General features: G+C 37.9%; 2 protein-coding genes across 5 annotated transcripts in view; both read left to right on the forward strand.

Annotated features, from left to right (window-relative positions):
- The first annotated feature begins 701 nt into the window (after positions 1–701).
- On the forward strand, positions 702–16,937 carry LOC116322251 (polymeric immunoglobulin receptor-like). Of its 4 annotated transcripts, none has more exons than XM_039613283.1 (8): positions 702–818; positions 1,026–1,145; positions 1,278–1,355; positions 1,658–1,990; positions 2,120–2,416; positions 14,456–14,557; positions 14,634–14,710; positions 16,213–16,937. In XM_039613283.1, the coding sequence occupies exons 1-8, from the start codon at positions 782–784 to the stop codon at positions 16,354–16,356; spliced, it is 1,188 nt and encodes a 395-aa protein (XP_039469217.1). In that variant the 5' UTR covers positions 702–781; the 3' UTR covers positions 16,357–16,937. The 4 variants fall into 4 exon arrangements, with proteins under 4 accessions (XP_039469217.1, XP_039469215.1, XP_039469216.1 ...); XM_039613281.1 differs by lacking the exons at positions 14,456–14,557; positions 14,634–14,710; positions 16,213–16,937 and adding exons at positions 3,379–3,459; positions 3,718–3,819; positions 3,898–3,974; positions 4,769–5,203 and having other exon boundaries at positions 1,026–1,355; XM_039613282.1 differs by lacking the exons at positions 14,456–14,557; positions 14,634–14,710; positions 16,213–16,937 and adding exons at positions 3,379–3,444; positions 3,718–3,819; positions 3,898–3,974; positions 4,769–5,203 and having other exon boundaries at positions 1,026–1,355.
- Positions 16,938–18,797: 1,860 nt separating this feature from the next.
- LOC116320866 (polymeric immunoglobulin receptor-like) overlaps positions 18,798–20,410 on the forward strand; it is an 8,431-nt gene continuing 6,818 nt past the window's right edge. Inside the window, exons 1-2 of the mRNA XM_039613284.1 lie at positions 18,798–18,915; positions 19,041–19,367. Coding sequence (XP_039469218.1) covers positions 18,879–18,915; positions 19,041–19,367 — 364 coding nt within the window. The 5' untranslated portion in view covers positions 18,798–18,878. The remainder of the gene's footprint in view (positions 18,916–19,040; positions 19,368–20,410) is intronic.

A 20,410-nucleotide genomic window follows, 5' to 3' on the forward strand; every position in this document is an offset into this window, starting at 1 on the left:
TGTCTACATTGTGTGCACACAATAAACTCTTTGGCATTGTACAAGAAATTGTCATAGCAATGCTCGTGGTGTATGTGGTGAGATCCTGTTTACCACACTAATGCTTGTCAGTGGGCAAAGAAAGTTGCTTGTCAAGCTCAAGAGAACTGCAGAAGAAGAAGTTTCACATTTGCAGTTTATGCAGATACATAGGTGTCAATAACATCTGATAGCAATGCAAAATATGCTGATTGAAAACATTGTAAATAAAGTTTATTTTTAAAGAAGGCCTGTACCACAAAGCAGGATTATGGCTTATACAGGTAACTCTGGTGTTACCTGGGTTTTCTATACTACAGAGGTGTAAATTGCCATGGTAACTAATGCTCAAAGCCTTTTAAGCAAATCCTGTATACTATACAAATCTGGGCCAATTTTAATACAATGAAAAATTTGTGAATATTTATCAATCATTGTCGTGCTTTCTCATATTAGATTGTAGTGCCTCTATGTGACAGGATAACAAAACCCTGCATTGAATTTAACAACTGAATTAAAAATACATTTTCAGATTAAACCTCAGACATGTTGCGCACACTCAGTTAATCAGAGAAAAGCCTTTTCTTCCTTACCGGCTTAACAATTTTCACATAAAAAAAGAGCAAAGAGTATAAAAGAACGTGACCTAAATGCAGAAGTTAAAGGCTTCGGCATTGCCATGACATTCAGGAAATCAAACTGTGGGTGTGACATTTTCAGCATATTTCTTGTCAGGTTTCTATTTCTACAAAGCAAAGCAAAGATGGGGATCCTTCAAAACCTGCTGTTCACCATCTGCAGTAAGTTGATTAAATGAGTAGATAGTAAACAGATGAAGACCAAACGTAGATGTAGATTAATCTGTAAATATGTTTCGGTAGTGCAGAGCAGAATGCAATCCCTTCTGTTGATCTCAGCCCTTTGTTTATGCAGCAGTAACAATGCTATTATAAATGTTGATGTGACAAAATAAACAATATTTTTTTTATACTGTCTTTTCTTTACAGTTGCTCTGAGGTGTATGACCAGTGCAGAAGGGGTGATCCATGTGACTGGATACGTGGGGAGTGAGGTTAACATTTCCTGCTCCTATGGCCAGGGTTATGAGTCTTATGAGAAGTATCTGTGTAAGAACAAATGTTTAATCAACAATGATGTTCTTATTACAACATCGAAATCAAGGGAAAATAAATACAGGATCCATGATGACAAAACAGCACGAATCTTCACAACAACCATCACTGGTCTTCTTTCTGAAGATGCTGGGAAATACTGGTGTGGGGTGACCAGAACTGGAACAGATATCTACACTGAAGTTATGCTGAAGTTAGTGCAAGGTAAATAAAATAATTCTTCTCAAAATGTAGTTATTTGAATTCAAGTCAAATTCATATATAAGAGACATTTGTGACTGTAAAGGGTAAAAGGTGACAACAGATAAAAATGTAATTGGCAAAGGATTATTTATTTTTTCTGTTGTAAATATGACCTGATAATACTCATGCAATTAATGGTTCAGTTTGGTTGATTTTTTCTTAACGTCCCATAGACAAAATCTTGTTGCAGCAACCTAAATATAATCATCATATCTGTTCTGTGGCTGTAACACATTTTCTGATACTGTCTGTATTTTTGACAGACAGCTGCTGTGACACTGTGACCAAAATTGAAAGTTATGAGGGATACTCTGAGTCTGTCAGTTGTCCATACGAGTCTCAGTACCAGAACAACCTGAAGTACATCTGCAGAGGAAATCGGCCCTCCGCATGTCTGCAGGAGGCACTGATCACCTCTGACACCAAACAAAATGGACGATTCAGACTTGATGATGACAAAGTGTTGTTTACTGTGAATGGAACATTCACAGTAAACATGAGCAGTTTGACTCATAATGATTCAGGGTCATACCTTTGTGGTGTCCAAAGAAACTCTGACCTGGATGTTTTCTCTGCTGTTGAGCTGAAGGTCAAAGGTGAGAGGTCATAATAATATTTAATTAAATCAGCTGAAAGGAAACACTTTCCTCTAAAAGAGTCTCTTTTTTTTCCATCTAAAAGAGTCTGTAATAAATTTGAATATTTTTCTCTTTCACTCTCCACAGAGTGGTGCTGTGTCAAGTCAATTAAAATAAAAGGTACTGTTGGACAGCCTCTAACTTTGCAGTGCCCTTATCCTCCACAACATCTGGACAAAGGGAAGTTCCTCTGCAAGGGAGAGCACCGCACCAACTGCAAAGACATAACCAGTCAAAGCAGGTTCAAACTTGAAGGTAATGGTTCTTCCAGCTCTTTCTCTGTGGTGATCACAAAGTTGGAAGAAGCAGATGCTGGGACATACTGGTGTGGGTCAGACTCAGAGAGGAGGCCTGGAAACTACACCAAGATTCAGCTTTCAGTTGGTGAGATGAACATTTAAATGAAAATAAAATCAACAGAATTACATCTTTTTTCTCAGCCCACATTAACTGTTTAAACATACTCTGTCCATGCTGGTTCAATTATTTGTGGTGAATTATTAGAAAACTGCCAACTAAACTGGAGGACTTCGATCAGATTTGGAGGCCACTCATTGAGTACCTGGAAAGTATGAACAAATGAGAGCTACTCTGTGGACTTCACCATTGGTTAAAATAAGCTGATAGCCCTTTGGGATAAGGGAAGGGTGTGGGGGAGGAAGGTTTTTTTCTTAACTTTTTGTTCTGTTTTGTTTTTTCTGTTTGTTTGTTTGTTTTGACCGCCCTTTTTGTTACTTTCCACTGTCTTGGTTGTGTGTTTTGTTTTGTTTTTGTTGTTCTGGTTTGTTTTGGGTTTTTTTGTTTGCTTGTTTGCTTTCCCCCTTTCTTGATGACAAAACTTTAAAAAGGAAGCACCGTCATCCTATGGGGCTATTTGTAATTGTTATTCGTGCTTCACAATAAAAATATTTGAAGAGAATTTAAAAAAATGAAACAAAACAAAAAAAACCCTGCCAACTCAGTGTTTCATGTGAAGCTGGCTTCTTGCTGGCTTCAGTACAGACACAGCCTCCCAGAAGTCCTATTTAGCCATATTATTGAAATACCAATGCGTAATGTGGCAGTAACAAGCAATGTGACAACCAACCCTGGTCTACTGTACATAAAAATAAGTAAACATTATGTAAAAATTATTAAAATAAAATAAATAAAACAGGACCACTTTTATATGTAAAATACATTATGAAACATGGGGGGTAATTTGTGAAAAGTGTCAGAGTGACCCAAAATAACTGCAGCTCTACAGTTCTGATGGGGATGTCTGTCAGAACACTGAAACTATTCACACAACTGAAATAAGATTGATGTATTAAAATAATGTTGCTAAGAGTATTTTTCTCCAACAGTCTTTCTCCAGCACACCAGCACTCTACCTTCTACAGTGGAAACGCTTGGAAAAATGTCAACACAAAGTAATCCTATTAAAAGTACAGTATATACAATATGTATCTTTCAGTGTGTACTTCTCACGATCAATGTGGTGAGTTGTGGTTATTTTTTGGAAAGTAGAGAATGTAAGTCATACCAAAATGATCCCAAGTGTCACAACTGCTGTGGGTGTGCACACCAGTAAACCACAAAAAGTATCTCCTAAGCCCACAGTTCTGTTGTGTGTCCCTGAAAGAGTGAATGTTTCAGGATGTTTATATTTTCACTCTGTTCTGTTTTTTCTTTCTGCTTTTCAGATGCAGGACACTATGTGGTTTACACGGTTCCTCCCCTGCTGCTGCTACTGATGTGTGTTTTTGCAGTTATAGTTTATAAGTGCAAACATCAGAAAGCAAAAGGTATATTTTGCATTCACAGGCATGCAAAAATGTACATGGAAAAAGAGGATGACCATGTTTTATGCTTTGTGTTTTCAGAAGATGAAGTTGTCATGAACAAAAATGCACAGAACGAAGACGCTTTAGTGGAAGTGACAGATGCAGCAAAAAATAACGTAAGAAAACTAAAGTCCAAAACCTTAAGAGTGTCCTCTATTTATAACAAGCCTTATTATAAACAAATGGAATAACGCAACAAATTTATTTTATTGTTAGCTGTGATCAGTGCAGTACTGTGCAAAAGTCTTGAGCCACCCTGCAATTTCCGTGTATTTTGCTTCCCGACTATCCAGACTTTTGTCATTTTTTAAAGTTCTCCAGGATTTTTTTTGAACACTGGCTGCTTACTTATTTTCAGTCCGGTTTTTGTGCATCACTATTTCAAGAAGAAGAATCTGTTTGTTAAGCCACCTTGGCCCATTTGCTGTTTAAAAGGCGTCACAAAACATTTTTTTATTCACAATGAATTTCAATGTTCAACACAAACGTAGTATAAAATGATGAAGTAATAAAATTTCAAATCGTCATCATTACTATCACATCATAGTATTATGTAATGTATTTGTAATCATTATTGAATACAATGAATCAGAAGCAGGCAATAACTGTTACCATTTATCATGGATAGTAATTGGATTATAATAAACTTTGGTGCTCACCTTGAAATTGAAGGAACTATATGAGCCAGAGGTGTTCAAAATGTTGGATTACTGTGTGTCAGTTAATGCACACACAGATACACCACACAGACTTTTATTATAATTCCTGAAGTCTTCATAGTGAGTGTGCATAGATGTGGTTTTACTGTTGTATTCACTGCTGTAGATGACAAGACAATAATCTTAATTTGACAGTGGTGCTAACGTAGGAAAGATATTTCATCATGTGTTGTTCATTGGTCTCTGAATAGATTTATGGAAATCAAGAAGTTGTGATGTGTAAGGAGGAGACGTCCATACAACAGAGATGAACCAAACTATGAAAACAGAAGAAATCTACCTTAATAAAAATGTCCATGAAGCCAGTAGCAGATAAACAGAACATGCATTTGGGGTCAAACAGTGGATCTCACCTGTATAGAGATTATCCTGTTTAATTTTTCTTTAATGCCAAGAAATCTTAGAATAATCAGCTTTCTCACTCTCACCGAACACTTTGTTGTGTTACCATGTGAAATAACTGCTTTTTATGCATATATAGCCTCACTTCTTACTCCTTTGCTGTTGTCTCTATTCTCATGTTTATTGCTTAGTGTTAACAACATAGTCTGCACTGATTTTCTCATACTGTGAAAAGCCTCAAATGTCAAATGTAAACATGAGTGTCAAGTGAATAAATCAGCAAAGTAAAATGAAACTTGGTTGTTTTGCCCTATTTTACCATAAACTGCCACATTTTCAGAGTCTGTGACCTCCAGGTAATTGACTTGAAACAGAGCAAGTTAAAATTACTTCCTTGTGACTGTCAGCAAAACAAAAGAGATGGTGGTTGACTTCAGGATGGAAAAAACAGCAACTAAAGCCACTACAGGTACTTGCACGGTTACCTGAACAGTAATACTGTGTAAAACAAGGGGATAAGCCCAACTCTGCTTTCTAATGAAACTCTACTTCTCCGTCTTACATAGGGATGGGTACTGGTTCTGACATAAACGGTACTAACCAGACCGAAAAGCAGCGCACACTTCGGTGCTTTATTTCGGTGCTTTTTTTCCTGAGATGTAATACACTTTGAATTCTAGCCAATCATTTTATTTTTCCAAGGATAGTAGGCAGCCCCAGGTACGTCCATTCTTTTAGAGAAGATCTACAGATTAAAAATGCCCAAGGCTAAGCGGTCAAAAGTCTGGCTGTACTTCAGGGCAAAAGATGCAAACTCAGCAACCTACAGCAAGTGCTTTAAGGTGATACTGTGCAAAGGAGGTAAAACCTTGAATCTGATGAAACACCTGGCGACGCATAGCGTTTTTTTAAAAGCCGTATTTGATAGCTTGCTGCAAGACCTGACACCGGGCACATCTACTACGGGTGTGGTGCCTGTTATCGGACCTGGAGTTAGCAACATCCCCCAAGAACCCAAAGCGTACAGTCCGTTCTTCTCTGCGTGAGTCGCTTAATGTTGTTCGTGTGTAATTTACGTGGTGAGTAGGCTCACCACGTTATTAAATTAATGCATGTAAGGTGAACTAGCAAACACCGTCACATGCGGCTGTCATCTTGTTTGATGGCAGATGCTCCCTTCATCCTGGCCAAAAAGGCTAAAATGACCAAATACAAAGTGGAAAACAGCTAAACATGAGAGGTTTTTGGATAAAGTTTGTGTTTTTTCCATTGATTAAGCACTGCTTCCAGCCAAGAGTGATACCATACAGTGGCTTGCAAAAGTATTCAGCCCCCTTGAACTTTTCCACATTTTGTCACATTACAGCCACAAACATGAATCAATTTTATTGGATTTCCACGTGAAAGCCCAATACAAAGTGGTGTACATGTGAGAAGTGGAACGAAAATCATACATGATTCCAAACATTTTTTACAAATAAATAACTGCAAAGTGGGGTGTGCGTCATTATTCAGCCCCCTGAGTCAATACTTTGTAGAACCACCTTTTGCTGCAGTTACAGCTGCCAGTCTTTTAGGGTATGTCTCTACCAGCTTTGCACATCTACAGACTGAAATCCTTGCCCATTCTTCTTTGCAAAACAGCTCCAGCTCAGTCAGATTAGATGGACAGCGTTTGTGAACAGCAGTTTTCAGATCTTGCCACAGATTCTCGATTGGATTTAGATCTGGACTATGACTGGGCCACTCTAACACATGGACATGTTTTGTTTTAAACCATTCCATTGTTGCCCTGGCTTTATGTTTAGGGTCGTTGTCCTGCTGGAAGGTGAACCTCCGCCCCAGTCTCAAGTGTTTTGCAGACTCCAAGAGGTTTTCTTCCAAGATTGCCCTGTATTTGGCTCCATCCATCTTCCCATCAACTCTGACCAGCTTCCCTGTCCCTGCTGAAGAGAAGCACCCCCAGAGCATGATGCTGCCACCACCATATTTGACAGTGGGGATGGTGTGTTCAGAGTGATGTGCAGTGGTAGTTTTCCGCCACACATAGCGTTTTGCATTTTGGCCAGAAAGTTCCATTTTGGTCTCATCTGACCAGAGCACCTTCTTCCACATGTTTGCTGTGTCCCCCACATGGCTTGTGGCAAACTGCAAACGGGACTTCGTATGGTTTTCTGTTAACAATGGCTTTCTTCTTGCCACTCTTCCATAAAGGCCAACTTTGTGCAGTGCACGACTAATAGTTGTCCTATAGACAGATTCCCCCACCTGAGCTGTAGATCTCTGCAGCTCGTCCAGAGTCACCATGGGCCTCTTGGCTGCATTTCTGATCAGCACTCTCCTTGTTCGGCCTGTGAGTTTAGGTGGACGGCCTTGTCTTGGTAGGTTTACGGTTGTGCCATACTCCTTCCATTTCTGAATGATCGCTTGAACAGTGCTCCGTGGGATGTTCAAGGCTTGAGAAAACTTTTTGTAGCCTAAGCCTGCTTTAAATTTCTCAATAACTTTATCCCTGACCTGTCTGGTGTGTTCTTTGGACTTCATGGTGTTGCTGCTCCCAATATTCTCTTAGACAACCTCTGAGGCCGTCACAGATCAGCTGTATTTATACTGACATTAGATTACACACAGGCGCACTCTATTTAGTCATTAGCACTCATCAGGCAATGTCTATGGGCAACTGACTGCACTCAGACCAAAGGGGGCTGAATAATTACGCACACCCCGCTTTGCAGTTATTTATTTGTAAAAAATGTTTGGAATCATGTATGATTTTCGTTCCACTTCTCACATGTACACCACTTTGTATTGGTCTTTCACCTGGAATTCCAATAAAATTGATTCATGTTTGTGGCTGTAATGTGACAAAATGTGGAAAAGTTCAAGGGGGCCGAATACTTTTGCAAGCCACTGTATATGCCCTGTAGCTGCAGAAAAGGCTAACATTGTTATTTTTTATTTTTTACAAAAAAACAGCTAAACATGAGAGGTTTTTGGACAAATTGTGTGTTCTCCATTCTTTAAGCACCGGTTCGAGCACCGTTTAAGCACCGGCACCGTTTCAAAAGTACCGGGTTGGTACTGGTATCGGATAAAACCTAAACGATACCCATCCCTAGTCTTACAGTTATATTATCAACCTATTACCCAGGGCAACTGTGCTCACTAGCCGACTGTACAGGTTGTCAAGACCTGAAAGAGAAGTAATGGAAAAGTACATTAGTGAGTCCCTTGCTGCTGAAATCATCTTTGTCCATCTTTGATTAAAACTGTCTCTGCCCAATAAACGTTTATTACCTTTATAAGAGGCTCTGACCTGCCTTTTCCTTATGCTCGGATTTTGGCTGGAAAATTCAATCACACACAATGGTGTGCTGGCCTTGTGCGGAATGAGCCAGAGGATTGGAAATTTTTTGGAGTGTGTGGAAAGCCTTTGATGAAATTGTGCTGTTACTACTGTTTTGACCCTTTTGGAGTACTGTCTATTTCCCTGTAAATAAATGCATTGCCTTTGACTTGGAGTCCTGTGTTTGAATCCTGCTTGCACCTTGGTTCCTTGACATTTGGATAATGTAACTTTTTCCACTTTCTCACGATAATATCCTCAATATGTGCCCGTAGTACATGAACTTTTTTCTTCTTTATTTTGGTGCTATCACAATAAATTTTTATTTCCTTGTGGGATCAATAATGTATCATAAGATATCACCACTTTAAAAGTACTGATTATGTGAAGTGTGTGAATACTTCTTTCACCACTAGGTGGCATAAGTCATCCATTTTAACAATTTTAAACCGCTTTCATCGGAAGACCAACTAATAATGTCCACATAATGCCCACTCCCCTCTGTGATGATAGTCTAGGCTTTCCTACTGTATGTGTAATATTCTAACAATAGTTCTAACAATAGTTCATTTTAAGTTTCTGTTTTGATGAACAGAAACCAAGATGTGGAGACTTCCTGCTGATCACACTCTGCAAGAAGTTGTTTAAATGGCTTAAGAAGTAGAGAAGAAGAGAGATGAAAATGAAAAATAAATGTAGATTACGTACATAAATCTGTGTGTTTTAGAAGAAAAGAGCAGAAAAAAACTCCTTCTCCTATGATCACGGTTATGAGTCTTACATAGAGAAGAATCTATGCAAATGATTGTGATGACAAGTACGCTTGTAATGCAGCATCGTAACCAAGGGGGAAAAAATACTCAGTCAGTCCAAAATACTGAGACGGACACAAGCCTTCACAGTATTTTTTATTGCTTAGAATTAATGATCTGCACTGAAATTGTGCAAAACCACAAATTAAATTAAAATATCAACATAAGTATAAAGTGAGCAAAGTAGCAAAACCAAATTCTGAGCACACCTTCTGTTTGACAAAGAGAAGAGCAATTGTGACTCTGAACACTGCGACCTCACTCCTGTGTAGTAATTTTTCAAGTTTCTGGGATATTCAGTCCCTGTGCCAGCTAGCTTATCCACCGCTAAAACATCCACTCAGTCCAACATGTCAACACAGCAACCAGCACCTTAGCTGTCTGAGCTTGAGCCAGTGGGTCCGGTTCCACCAGGATGTGACCCAGAGGAGCCAGCACCTGGTTTTCCTAGGCACCTAGAGCCAGCACTCAAGGCTTCCATGTTGCAGGAGGCCAAGTCTCTTTGATGGCAGGCTTCGAAGGCTTTCTCTTTTGCCAGCCATCTCTGTCACTGGCCTCCAGATCTCCTTTGTCTCTCCCACTGGCCTTGTGGCTGGCCTCCAGACTTCCTTTGTCTGCAGCTACTGGTCTCACCCCTGAGTTTTGCACTGCGGCCTGGGCAGCCTCTTCTAGTTGCCGTGCTGGCCTGAACATTTTGTATTGGAGGACTGAGTATTTCTTGCTGTTTTATTGTGCTTCAAAACTGTGTCTTGTTTTATGGCCAAAGAGAGCTCCAGGACAGTTTTTTCTTTCTTGTTTGGTTTCTGAACTCTGGCTTTTCCTTTAGTCCTGCCACTGCACCATTGTAACTTATGCTCTTAACCTTCAAAGCGAATCTTGCATATAAATCCAAAATGATTTTAACACAATCTAACATTAGGGAATATTTGTTCAGTTAATGTCCTGTTTTATGATATTAGGCTGTAGTTTATGTACTACCAGTCTAATCAGTCTAAATGACAAGAGTTTCCACATTAAAAAAGCAATTGTGCAAGGATTAAAAAAATTGCTCAAAATGCAGAAGTGAAAGGCTTCTAACCTCTATGGGCGTCATTTATTCACAGGATTTCCTCTTAAGATTTTATTTCTATGAAGCAAAGCAAAGATGTGGAGCTTTCAAAACCTGCTGTTTACCATCTGCAGTAAGTTAATTAAATGAGATTTTTTCTTTCCTTTACAGAGCAGTAACATTGCTAGCTTGAATGCCTAAATGAAAAAACAAACAAAAAACAAACAAAACAATGATTTTTATATTTTCTTTACAGTTGCTCTGAGGTGTGTGACCAGTGCGGTAGGGCTGATCCATGTGACTGGATATGTGGGGAGTATAGTTAATGTTTCCTGTTCCTATGATGAAGGTTATGAGTATTATGAAAAGTATCTGTGTAAGAACGACTGTGGTGACAGTGATGTTCTTATTACAACATCGGAATCAAGGAAAATAAATACAGGATCAATGATGACAAAACAGCACGAATCTTCACAACAACCATCTCAGATCTTCATTCTGTGGATGCTGGGAAATACTGGTGTGGAGTGACCAGAAGCGGAAAAGATATCTACACTGAAGTCGAACTGAAATTAGTGCCAGGTAAACAGGGACTTCCAAAAAATGCATTATAGTTGAGTAAAATTCATATATAGAAGATGTTCATGATTGTAGAGCTTAAAGGTGAGAACAGATAAAATGTAACTGGTAAACGATTACTTGACTTTACTTAATTTTATTTATATAGTGCTAGGTCACAAAAACCAGTCACCTCAAGGCGCTTTACATTGTAAAGACATTATGTATTTATGACAGTCCTGCAGTTTAACTAATTGTTAAGCTCTATCATTGATAGAGCTGGGTATCAGATGTCACAATTATGTTTGGTTTGTTTAAAATTTACTTGTTGCAGCATGTTGTATATAAAATGTCATATCTCCAATCTATTCTATTTTATTTTCTGATACTCTTTACTTTCTTGACAGACAGCTGCTGTGGCACTGTAACCACAGTCCAAAGTTATGAGGGATACTCTGAGTCGGTCAGTTGTCCATATGACTCTCAGTATCAGAACAACCTCAAGTACATCTGCAGAGGAAACCGGCCCTCCAAATGTCTGCAGCAGGCACTGATCACCTCTAACAACAGAGAAAACGGACGATTCAGTCTTAATGATGAAAAGATGTCAAGAAAATTTACAGTAACCATTAGCAGTTTGACCCAAAGTGATTCAGGGTCATACCTCTGTGGCATCCAAAGAAACTCTGACCTGGATGTTTTATCTGCTATTGAGCTGAAAGTCAAAGGTGTGAGGTTATAATTACATAATTACACTAACAAAAAGGAAACAATTTCTTCTAAAGGCTTTTTAATAAACTTTTTAAATTGTTTTTCTCTTTCAATGTGACAGAGTGGTGCTGCGTCAAGTCAACTAAAGTAACAGGTACTGCAGGGCATCCATTAACTCTGCAGTGCCCTTATCCTTCACAAAATCAGGATAACAGGAAGTTCCTCTGTAAGGGAGACCACCGCAACAGCTGCAGAGACATGGTGATGAGTGAAAGTAGACTCGCACTACGAGATGATATTTATTCCAGCTCTTTCTCAGTGATGTTCACAAAGCTAGAAGAAGCTGATGCTGGGACATACTGGTGTGGGTCAGACTCACAGTGGAGAGTTGGAAACTACACCAAGATTCAGTTGTCAGTCGGTGAGATGAACACATTTAAATGAAGGAAAAATAGACAGAGCTATGAGTTACATCCTTTTTTTTTACACTGCTATTAAAGCATACACTGCGGCAGTTTTTTTGGAGTGACAAACATAGAACAAGAGGTTGGTACAGTCCAGCAACTTACCACAACCAGAGTGAACTACTTCTTAGAAGTCATATTTTTACCCTAACGCCAAGCTATAATTTGAAGTTTAATATTATGTAGCTTAATTGTTAAAATTTTCTAAGATTATCGGGTTAAAAAAACATTTATAACCACTCCAATGCCTGTGATTCTGTACTTAGTTATATGAGATGCTAAAAGTGAATGCTGGAGGTAATTATTAGAGTTCATAGAGCAGAGAGAAAAAACCCAGGAAAACCAAATATTTATATTCTGTAGTTAAAACATTTTAATCAGTGTTCCACCAAACAATATATCTAAATATAAAACCATAGATGTTAAGTGGTCTACTGACTATTTTAATGTATAAATTGACAAACAAAGAATCTGATTTCAGGTAAGTGAATAGCTTCAGAGTGAAAGCCAGTCTGGATCACTCTGAAACTGTTCACTCAACTTAAAATAGATTATTACAGGGAGTGCAGAATTATTAGGCAAATGAGTATTTTGTCCACATCATCCTCTTCATGCATGTTGTCTTACTCCAAGCTGTATAGGCTCGAAAGCCTACTACCAATTAAGCATATTAGGTGATGTGCATCTCTGTAATGAGAAGGGGTGTGGTCTAATGACATCAACACCCTATATCAGGTGTGCATAATTATTAGGCAACTTCCTTTCCTTTGGCAAAATGGGTCAAAAGAAGGACTTGATAGGCTCAGAAAAGTCAAAATAGTGAGATATCTTGCAGAGGGATGCAGCAGTCTTAAAATTGCAAAGCTTCTGAAGCGTGATCATCGAACAATCAAGCGTTTCATTCAAAATAGTCAACAGGGTCGCAAGAAGCGTGTGGAAAACCAAGGTGCAAAATAACTGCCCATGAACTGAGAAAAGTCAAGCGTGCAGCTGCCAAGATGCCACTTGCCACCAGTTTGGCCATATTTCAGAGCTGCAACATCACTGGAGTGCCCAAAAGCACAAGGTGTGCAATACTCAGAGACATGGCCAAGGTAAGAAAGGCTGAAAGACGACCACCACTGAACAAGACACACAAGCTGAAACGTCAAGACTGGGCCAAGAAATATCTCAAGACTGATTTTTCTAAGGTTTTATGGACTGATGAAATGAGAGTGAGGCTTGATGGGCCAGATGGATGGGCCCGTGGCTGGACTGGTAAAGGGCAGAGAGCTCCAGTCCGACTCAGACGCCAGCAAGGTGGAGGTGGAGTACTGGTTTGGGCTGGTATCATCAAAGATGAGCTTGTGGGGCCTTTTCGGGTTGAGGATGGAGTCAAGCTCAACTCCCAGTCCTACTGCCAGTTTCTGGAAGACACCTTCTTCAAGCAGTGGTACAGGAAGAAGTCTGCATCCTTCAAGAAAACATGATTTTCATGCAGGACAATGCTCCATCACACGCGTCCAAGTACTCCACAGCGTGGCTGGCAAGAAAGGGTATAAAAGAAGAAAAACTAATGACATGGCCTCCTTGTTCACCTGATCTGAACCCCATTGAGAACCTGTGGTCCATCATCAAATGTGAGCTTTACAAGGAGGGAAGACAGTACACCTCTCTGAACAGTGTCTGGGAGGCTGTGGTTGCTGCTGCACGCAATGTTGATGGTGAACAGATCAAAACACTGACAGAATCCATGGATGGCAGGCTTTTGAGTGTCCTTGCAAAGAAAGGTGGCTATATTGGTCGCTGATTTGTTTTTGTTTTGTTTTGAATGTCAGAAATGTATATTTGTGAATGTGGAGATGTTATATTGGTTTCACTGGTAAAATAAATAATTGAAATGGGTATATATTTGTTTTTGTTACGTTGCCTAATAATTATGCACAGTAATAGTCACCTGCACACACAGATATCCCCCTAAAATAGCTAAAACTAAAAACAAACTAAAAACTACTTCCAAAAACATTCAGCTTTGATATTAATGAGTTTTTTGGGTTCATTGAGAACATGGTTGTTGTTCAATAATAAAATTATTCCTCAAAAATACAACTTGCCTAATAATTCTGCACTCCCTGTATATTATGATAAAGTTTCTAAGAACAATGAAAGTCTTTTTCTTCAACAGTGTTTCAACAGCACACCAGCACTGTACCTTCCACAATGGAAATTCCAGGAAAAACTACAACACACAAAAAAACTACAACTCAAAATAGACCTAATAAAGGTACAGTGTATACAATGTGTCTTTTAGTGTGTGCTGTACTGTTGATCAGTGTTTTGAGATCACTTATGGAGAGATAACGTACTTTATGGTTACAATTGCAAATAGTTATAGTTTTATTAGCACAGTTTCAGCAAGTCCCCTGGGACTGAATGTAGACCATGGTAAAATGAGTGTCAAAAGAGCTGAGGGTCTATGTTTTATTAATAGATATGATAAAATAAACATACCTATTAATAAAAATAACACTGCCACCTGAGCCCACAGTTCAACTTGTCTTAGTGTAAAAAGGAAGTCTGTATTTTTACTGGGTTCTGTTTTGGTTTCTGCTTTTCAGATGCAGGACAGTATGTGGTTTATGCTGTGCCCGCTGTGCTGCTGCTACTGATATGTGTCCTCGTGGTTGCAGTTTATCAATGCAAACATCAGAAAGTAAAAGGTATATTTTATGCACAAATGTACTCAAATGTGCATGCAAAAAGAACACAACCATGTTTTATGCTGTGTGTTTTCAGACGGTAAAGCTGTCATGAACAGAAATGCAGAGAACGAAGAAGGTTTAGAGGAAGTGACGGCTGGCGCAGAAAATAACGTAAGAAAGCTAAAGTCCAAAGCCTTGATAGTGTGCTCTATCTATAACAAGTCTCACTATGTACAAACAAGTAATGTTTTATTTTTCTTAAATGAGTTCCGTACAGAAATGTGCAAATGTCTTGAGCTATCCCTCAAATTTCTTGTAATTTTTTAAAGTTCTTCTGCCTTTCTGAATGTCTTTAAAAAATCTTCCTCAGACACTGGCTGCTTTTTCCCTCCTTCTCAGTCCAATCCTTTTATCTGACCATTTTCACAGTAAATGTTTTGAATATTATCGTTAAGCCACCTAACATTGACCCATAAATCACAGAAGCATAAAAAATGCATCAAACTCATGGGGTGACCCTGTCAAGAAGTCATTCTTAATCGAAGGAAACAGAAAAGGCAGAGGTATGCCAAATTAGCCAAGAACTGGACTGACAATTAGTGACAATAAGTCTTATGGGATGATAAATTTTATAATAAATTATGAATGTGTTTCAACCTGTCATCAGTAGGTGCAGGGGAGGTCAGGAGAGATGTACAACAGTACCTCTGTAATTGTTTGGGGCTGAATTCAAACAAGTGGTCTTTGGGATCTTATTAGATTGATGGAATTATGAACACAGAAAATCACCATCAGATTTTGATCTACCATTCAATACCATCTGGAAATAAATCTGACAACAGGTCATTTGTCAGCATGATAATGATCCCAATCCCAACAATAATCGGGTAGAGTTTCACAATATACCAAATCAGCTTTTATTATTCATGGTTTTTGTTATTTTACTGATAGCAAACTGATGTTTGAATCTTTCATTCAGATTCATCCACAATGTTACTATTTAGTACTAATATATGATAAAAATGAGGACGTTATCACATTCAAAATCACCATCATCACTTAAACACTTTTCTATCTGTTCTTCATTACCATAAAGAAACCGCATGATAGTGATTAGATGACACAAAACTTTGATGCTCATCTTTTCTCAAAATGTATGATGGCTGAGTGCCAATTAACCCACATAGACAGATTGGAGAAACTTAAGTGAGTAAGCGAACAACCAGTTACCAGTAATACTTAACAGTTTTAGGGAGATATAATTAGCTAAGACGTTAAAACAGAAGAGGAAAAAAGAGTTCTCCCTTGGTTGGTTTTGCACTTCTGTAGTGTGAAATTAACCACTGACTAAAGAAATTTATTTTAGCACATTCGCTCATTGAGGTATTTGGGGGTAGCATGAAATGTTATTGAGGACAGCCACTGGCCCACAGGCTACACTTAGAGAGCCACACTTACACTTTCTATGTGGTTTAGCTTATAATGTGTGAAAAGCATCTAATTTGAGACTTTTTAAATTCTTTTCACCTTAAAACTAAACTATGTAATTTATTTGCAGCAATATTCAAGCGTTATCTGTTATTGTAATTTTTCTATCAGAATTCAAATTGTTAAAAAATGTTTGCTTTATAAAATGACATAACATCATGTGTTGTTCATTGGTCTCTGAATAGATCTATGGAAATGAAGAAGTTGTGAGGTACAAACAACAGAGTGCCTGTAACAACTATGACGATGTAGGTGAAGATGAACCAGACTATGAAAACTTCACAACATCTGAAGAAGTTTACTGTAATGAAAATTTCCACAGAAGATAAACAGAACATGCATTTCAGGTCAAAATATGGGTTTCACCTATATAGATTTTAACTTGTTTGATTTCTCTTTAACAGTTAAACAACAAATTTTAATGTACAGCCTTCTCTTTGTCACACTGAAAACTTTGTTTTGGTTTCTGTTTAGCCATGAGAGATAGCTGCTCTTTATGCATGTGTAGCTTGACTTGTTTTTATAGCTTAATTTTTATTGTTTAGTGTTTTTTCTAAAGTTGTGGAAAAACTCAAACTAAATTACTAACATGAGAGCAAAGTAAATAAATAAACAAGCAAAATGAAATCTAATGTTGTTTCATATAGTAATAAGTTCAACAATATGTTTAACTGTTTCTGCCTTATTTGAGCTGCGACATTGTTACATTCTGGTCATTCAAAGTATTTGGATTGAAATAGAGCAGTGAAACGTAAAAGGTTACAGTTTGCAGTTTTCATTTTATGATGCTTTTTTCTGTTTGTTGCAAATGTTGCTGGATAGTGGATACGATTTTACAGAAAAAAAAGCAAACAATCAGTGTGCAATTCCTCATAAGATGTCATATAAACATCCAATGTGTTCAAAAGTGTAGTAGTTTGTTTTTTCCTTCAGACGAGCCAGAAAACACTTTGAAAAACACTTTTAGTGTCGCTGCTTAGTATGTCACATTGAGCCCTCTGCTGGTGCTGTTTTAGTTTAACACCAAATACAGTAATTGTGTTGCAGAAATTGAGACAAGATTTCAGATTGCATAACTTGTAACAGGTATTAAGATTCGTGCATTTTTATTGAAAAACTTTAGTTTTTATGTTTTGATATTCTTAGAAATGCCGTACTTAATGTTGTAACCTTTTTTAATCACTAATTACAGTTAAACACACTAAACATAGGACTTGATGGATCACATCAAATAACAGGTTATAGACCCCTTAGTAAGAGCAAAAATAACATATATTTTTTTATATAACAAGCTGGCATATATTCTTGCGTGAACATTTTGGACTTTCCAGACAGAAACAAACATGACAAAAATAAACATGTTCCTCTTTTTCGATAAAACTTTCCATGAAATTCGGAAATGACAGTCGTGGTAAGCACATCACAAGGGAGACTGCAGACTTTAAAATGTAAAAATAAAAGCACAGCTTTCACGCTACATCCAGATGTGTCAAGTTGCTGAAGGGGAAAGTCACCTAAAATTTATCAATGAACAAATCTGTTGTGGTTTGTGCTCACTGCATAAAAACAGAAAGCTAAATATAATTCCAAATGGATGCAGTATGACAAGCAGACAGTGATATTAATCTATCTGAGAGGGACTGAATAATCTCTGTATTCACGAAAATGTTGATAAACGTGTAATATTCAGTCATACACACTGACATAAACTAGCAGCCAATGCTATCACCCATGCAGATCAAACTCACACCTACTTAGTGCTACACAACAGACGAATAAAATAGTAGAATTTTACTAACCAAAACTTAAGCACAGACTTCCTGAGCAACTGTGCTACATAAAAGGCACCAACACCAAAAACACGGTCAAGACATCTGGTTTGGTAAGTGTCACCACACCTGTCACACCCATCAACTCTAAGCCTCAGTGGTATTCAGTGTGTGTGTGTGTGTGTGTGTGAGGGAGAGAGAGAGAAAATGGATTGATGGATTTCTCAACTACATATTTAATGATGGAAGGTGGTTCAAGGTTAAGAAGTTACTTTATCAATAATAGAAAAATAAACAAATAGTCTGTCAATCTCTATTTAATAATTCTGAAACATATGAAAACTGTTAACAGCCAGTTTTATTTTTTCTTTCCTCAGAGAAAGCTATTGCGACAAAATGGCTTAAGTGGCTTCACTGTATGGGTTTGCTTGACTCAGTAACTGACAGTTTGTGTTTAAGGATATGTTAAGAAAGTTTGCAACACTGGTGCGTTGTAAAGTGCTGCACCGAAGTTCATAGTTGAGGTATTTATTTTTGTATTTTCATAACTTTAAACTTAAAACTGATCAATTTTACTACATTAGTATCATCTGATAGGACTAGTTAGCTGCTTTACCAAATGCAGGGAGAGTTTTATTTGTAAAAATTCTTGGCTTATTGACCAAACAGTAACTAAGAAATTAATTAAAAGAGAACAAAAATCAGCAGATACGTTTTTAATCAAAAGAGAAAAATGCTGCTTTTATATTAATGAATAAGTTATAATTATATGATGTAACACTCAGAACTTTTAGTCAGTGATGTTAGTTTTATATAAGCAAAGTTTTATAAATACATTTAAATATTTTTATTTAGCACAAGACTTTAAATTGAACGGTGCTGTTTATGAGAGGTGTTCACCATAAGGTGGCACATGTCAGCTATTTTTCATTTTTAAAATACCTTTACAGGAAGAGCCACTTAATAATGTGTAGTCCTCTCTGTGCTGATAGTGCTGATAGGCTTCCCCACTGCATGCAAAATATTTCTTAGTATTAAGAGTAGTTCCTGTCAAGTTTCTGTTTTGATGAGCCAAAGCGAAGATGTGGAGACTTCAAAACCTGCTCTTCACCCTCTGCGGTAGGTTTTTTAAAGAGCTAAAAAAATAACACACCCTTTATTGGGCTTAGGAATTGTATTATTATTAATGAATGTTGACATGAAAAAATAAACAATTATATAATTTTTTTATAATTTCTTTACAGTTGCTCTGGGATGTGTGATCAGTGCAAGAGGGGTGATACTTGTGACTGGATATGTGGGGGGGAAGGTAAATGTTTCCTGCGCCTATGGTCACGGTTATGAGTCTTATGAGAAGTACCTGTGTAAGGATGTCTGTGGTGACAATGATGTTCTTATTACAACATCCCAACTAAAAAACCTCAAATACTCAGCCTGTGATGACAAAAAGGCTCGAACCTTCACAGTGACCATCTCTGATCTTACATCTGAGGATGCTGGGAAATACTGGTGTGGAGTAACCAGAACGGGACAAGATATCTACACTGAAGTGAAGCTGAAATTAGCACCAGGTAAATAAAGCATTCCAAATTTGTAGTCAAGAAAAAGATCACATATAAAAGACATATATCAGTACATATAAATGTACAGTAGATCAAATCATAACTGGTAAAGGATTACAGTGGTCCCTCGCTATAACGTGGTTCACCTTTCACGGCCTCGCTGTTTCACAGATTTTTTTTGTGCAATTTTGCATGCTTGTTTTTTGGGGGGATTTTTTTACAGTTCTGCATCCTGATTGGCTGTAGATCAATCAATCTCCTCCGTGCCGTGTCTCCTGCACAGTACAGAATGTGTTCAGCTTGTCAAATTTACATAAATCTTCGATTGCTAGCAGTGTGACTCTGAAGTGCTGTACTGTATGTTTGTAAGTTTTCCCTCCAACAAACACAACAATGTCGATGAAACGTTTTGCACAGTCAAAGGCACCTACGGTAGCACCTAAAAGGCAGAGGAAGATGCTAACCATCGCCCAAAAAGTTGGACTGCTGGACTTGCTAAAGGAAGGTAGAAGTTACCGTATTTTTCAGACCATAAGGCGCATTAAGAGAAACAAAACAGTCAGATAAGTCAAACTTTACTCAACTCATTCTTCTTGCTTCCTCTACTTCTGTACCATTGATTCATTAATGTTGAATTCTCTGGCAGCTGCTCTATTCTCATGTTCTGGACCTGAAAACAGGGTTTGATCTTTGGTTTCATTCTATAATACTGGACTTATTTTTCTATGAAGGTTTGAACTTTGAGAGTTTTTAAGCAAGGGAGAAAAGTGTGAAAATGTTCATGCCTGTCTTAGAAAAGTGTATAAAGTGTGTAGTGAGGGGTTTTACAGCCTTAAAACATCTATAATAATTGTAAAAAATAAAGTTGGCTACTTCGCGGATTTCACCTATCGCGGGTTATTTTTAGAATGCAACTCCTGTGATAAACGAGGGACCACTCGACTTGCTTTTATAACATGACTGTACATGACATATGACAGCCTGGATCGATCTTCATTAAGATCCCATAAAGGGAATGAACTGCACATATAAATAGGAAACAGTAATAACCA

The sequence above is a fragment of the Oreochromis aureus genome, linkage group 6 (assembly GCF_013358895.1).
Source record: "Oreochromis aureus strain Israel breed Guangdong linkage group 6, ZZ_aureus, whole genome shotgun sequence".
Taxonomy (NCBI): Eukaryota; Metazoa; Chordata; class Actinopteri; order Cichliformes; family Cichlidae; genus Oreochromis; species Oreochromis aureus.

Excerpts from the sequence above, each read along its gene's own strand:
- LOC116322251 (XM_039613279.1), top strand. The coding sequence starts at position 782 with ATGGGGATCCTTCAAAACCTGCTGTTCACCATCTGCA. Across the intron at positions 1,991-2,119 it reads TGTTGAGCTGAAGGTCAAAG|AGTGGTGCTGTGTCAAGTCA; the intron begins GTGAGAGGTCAT and ends CACTCTCCACAG. Across the intron at positions 14,558-14,633 it reads CAAACATCAGAAAGTAAAAG|ACGGTAAAGCTGTCATGAAC; the intron begins GTATATTTTATG and ends GTGTGTTTTCAG.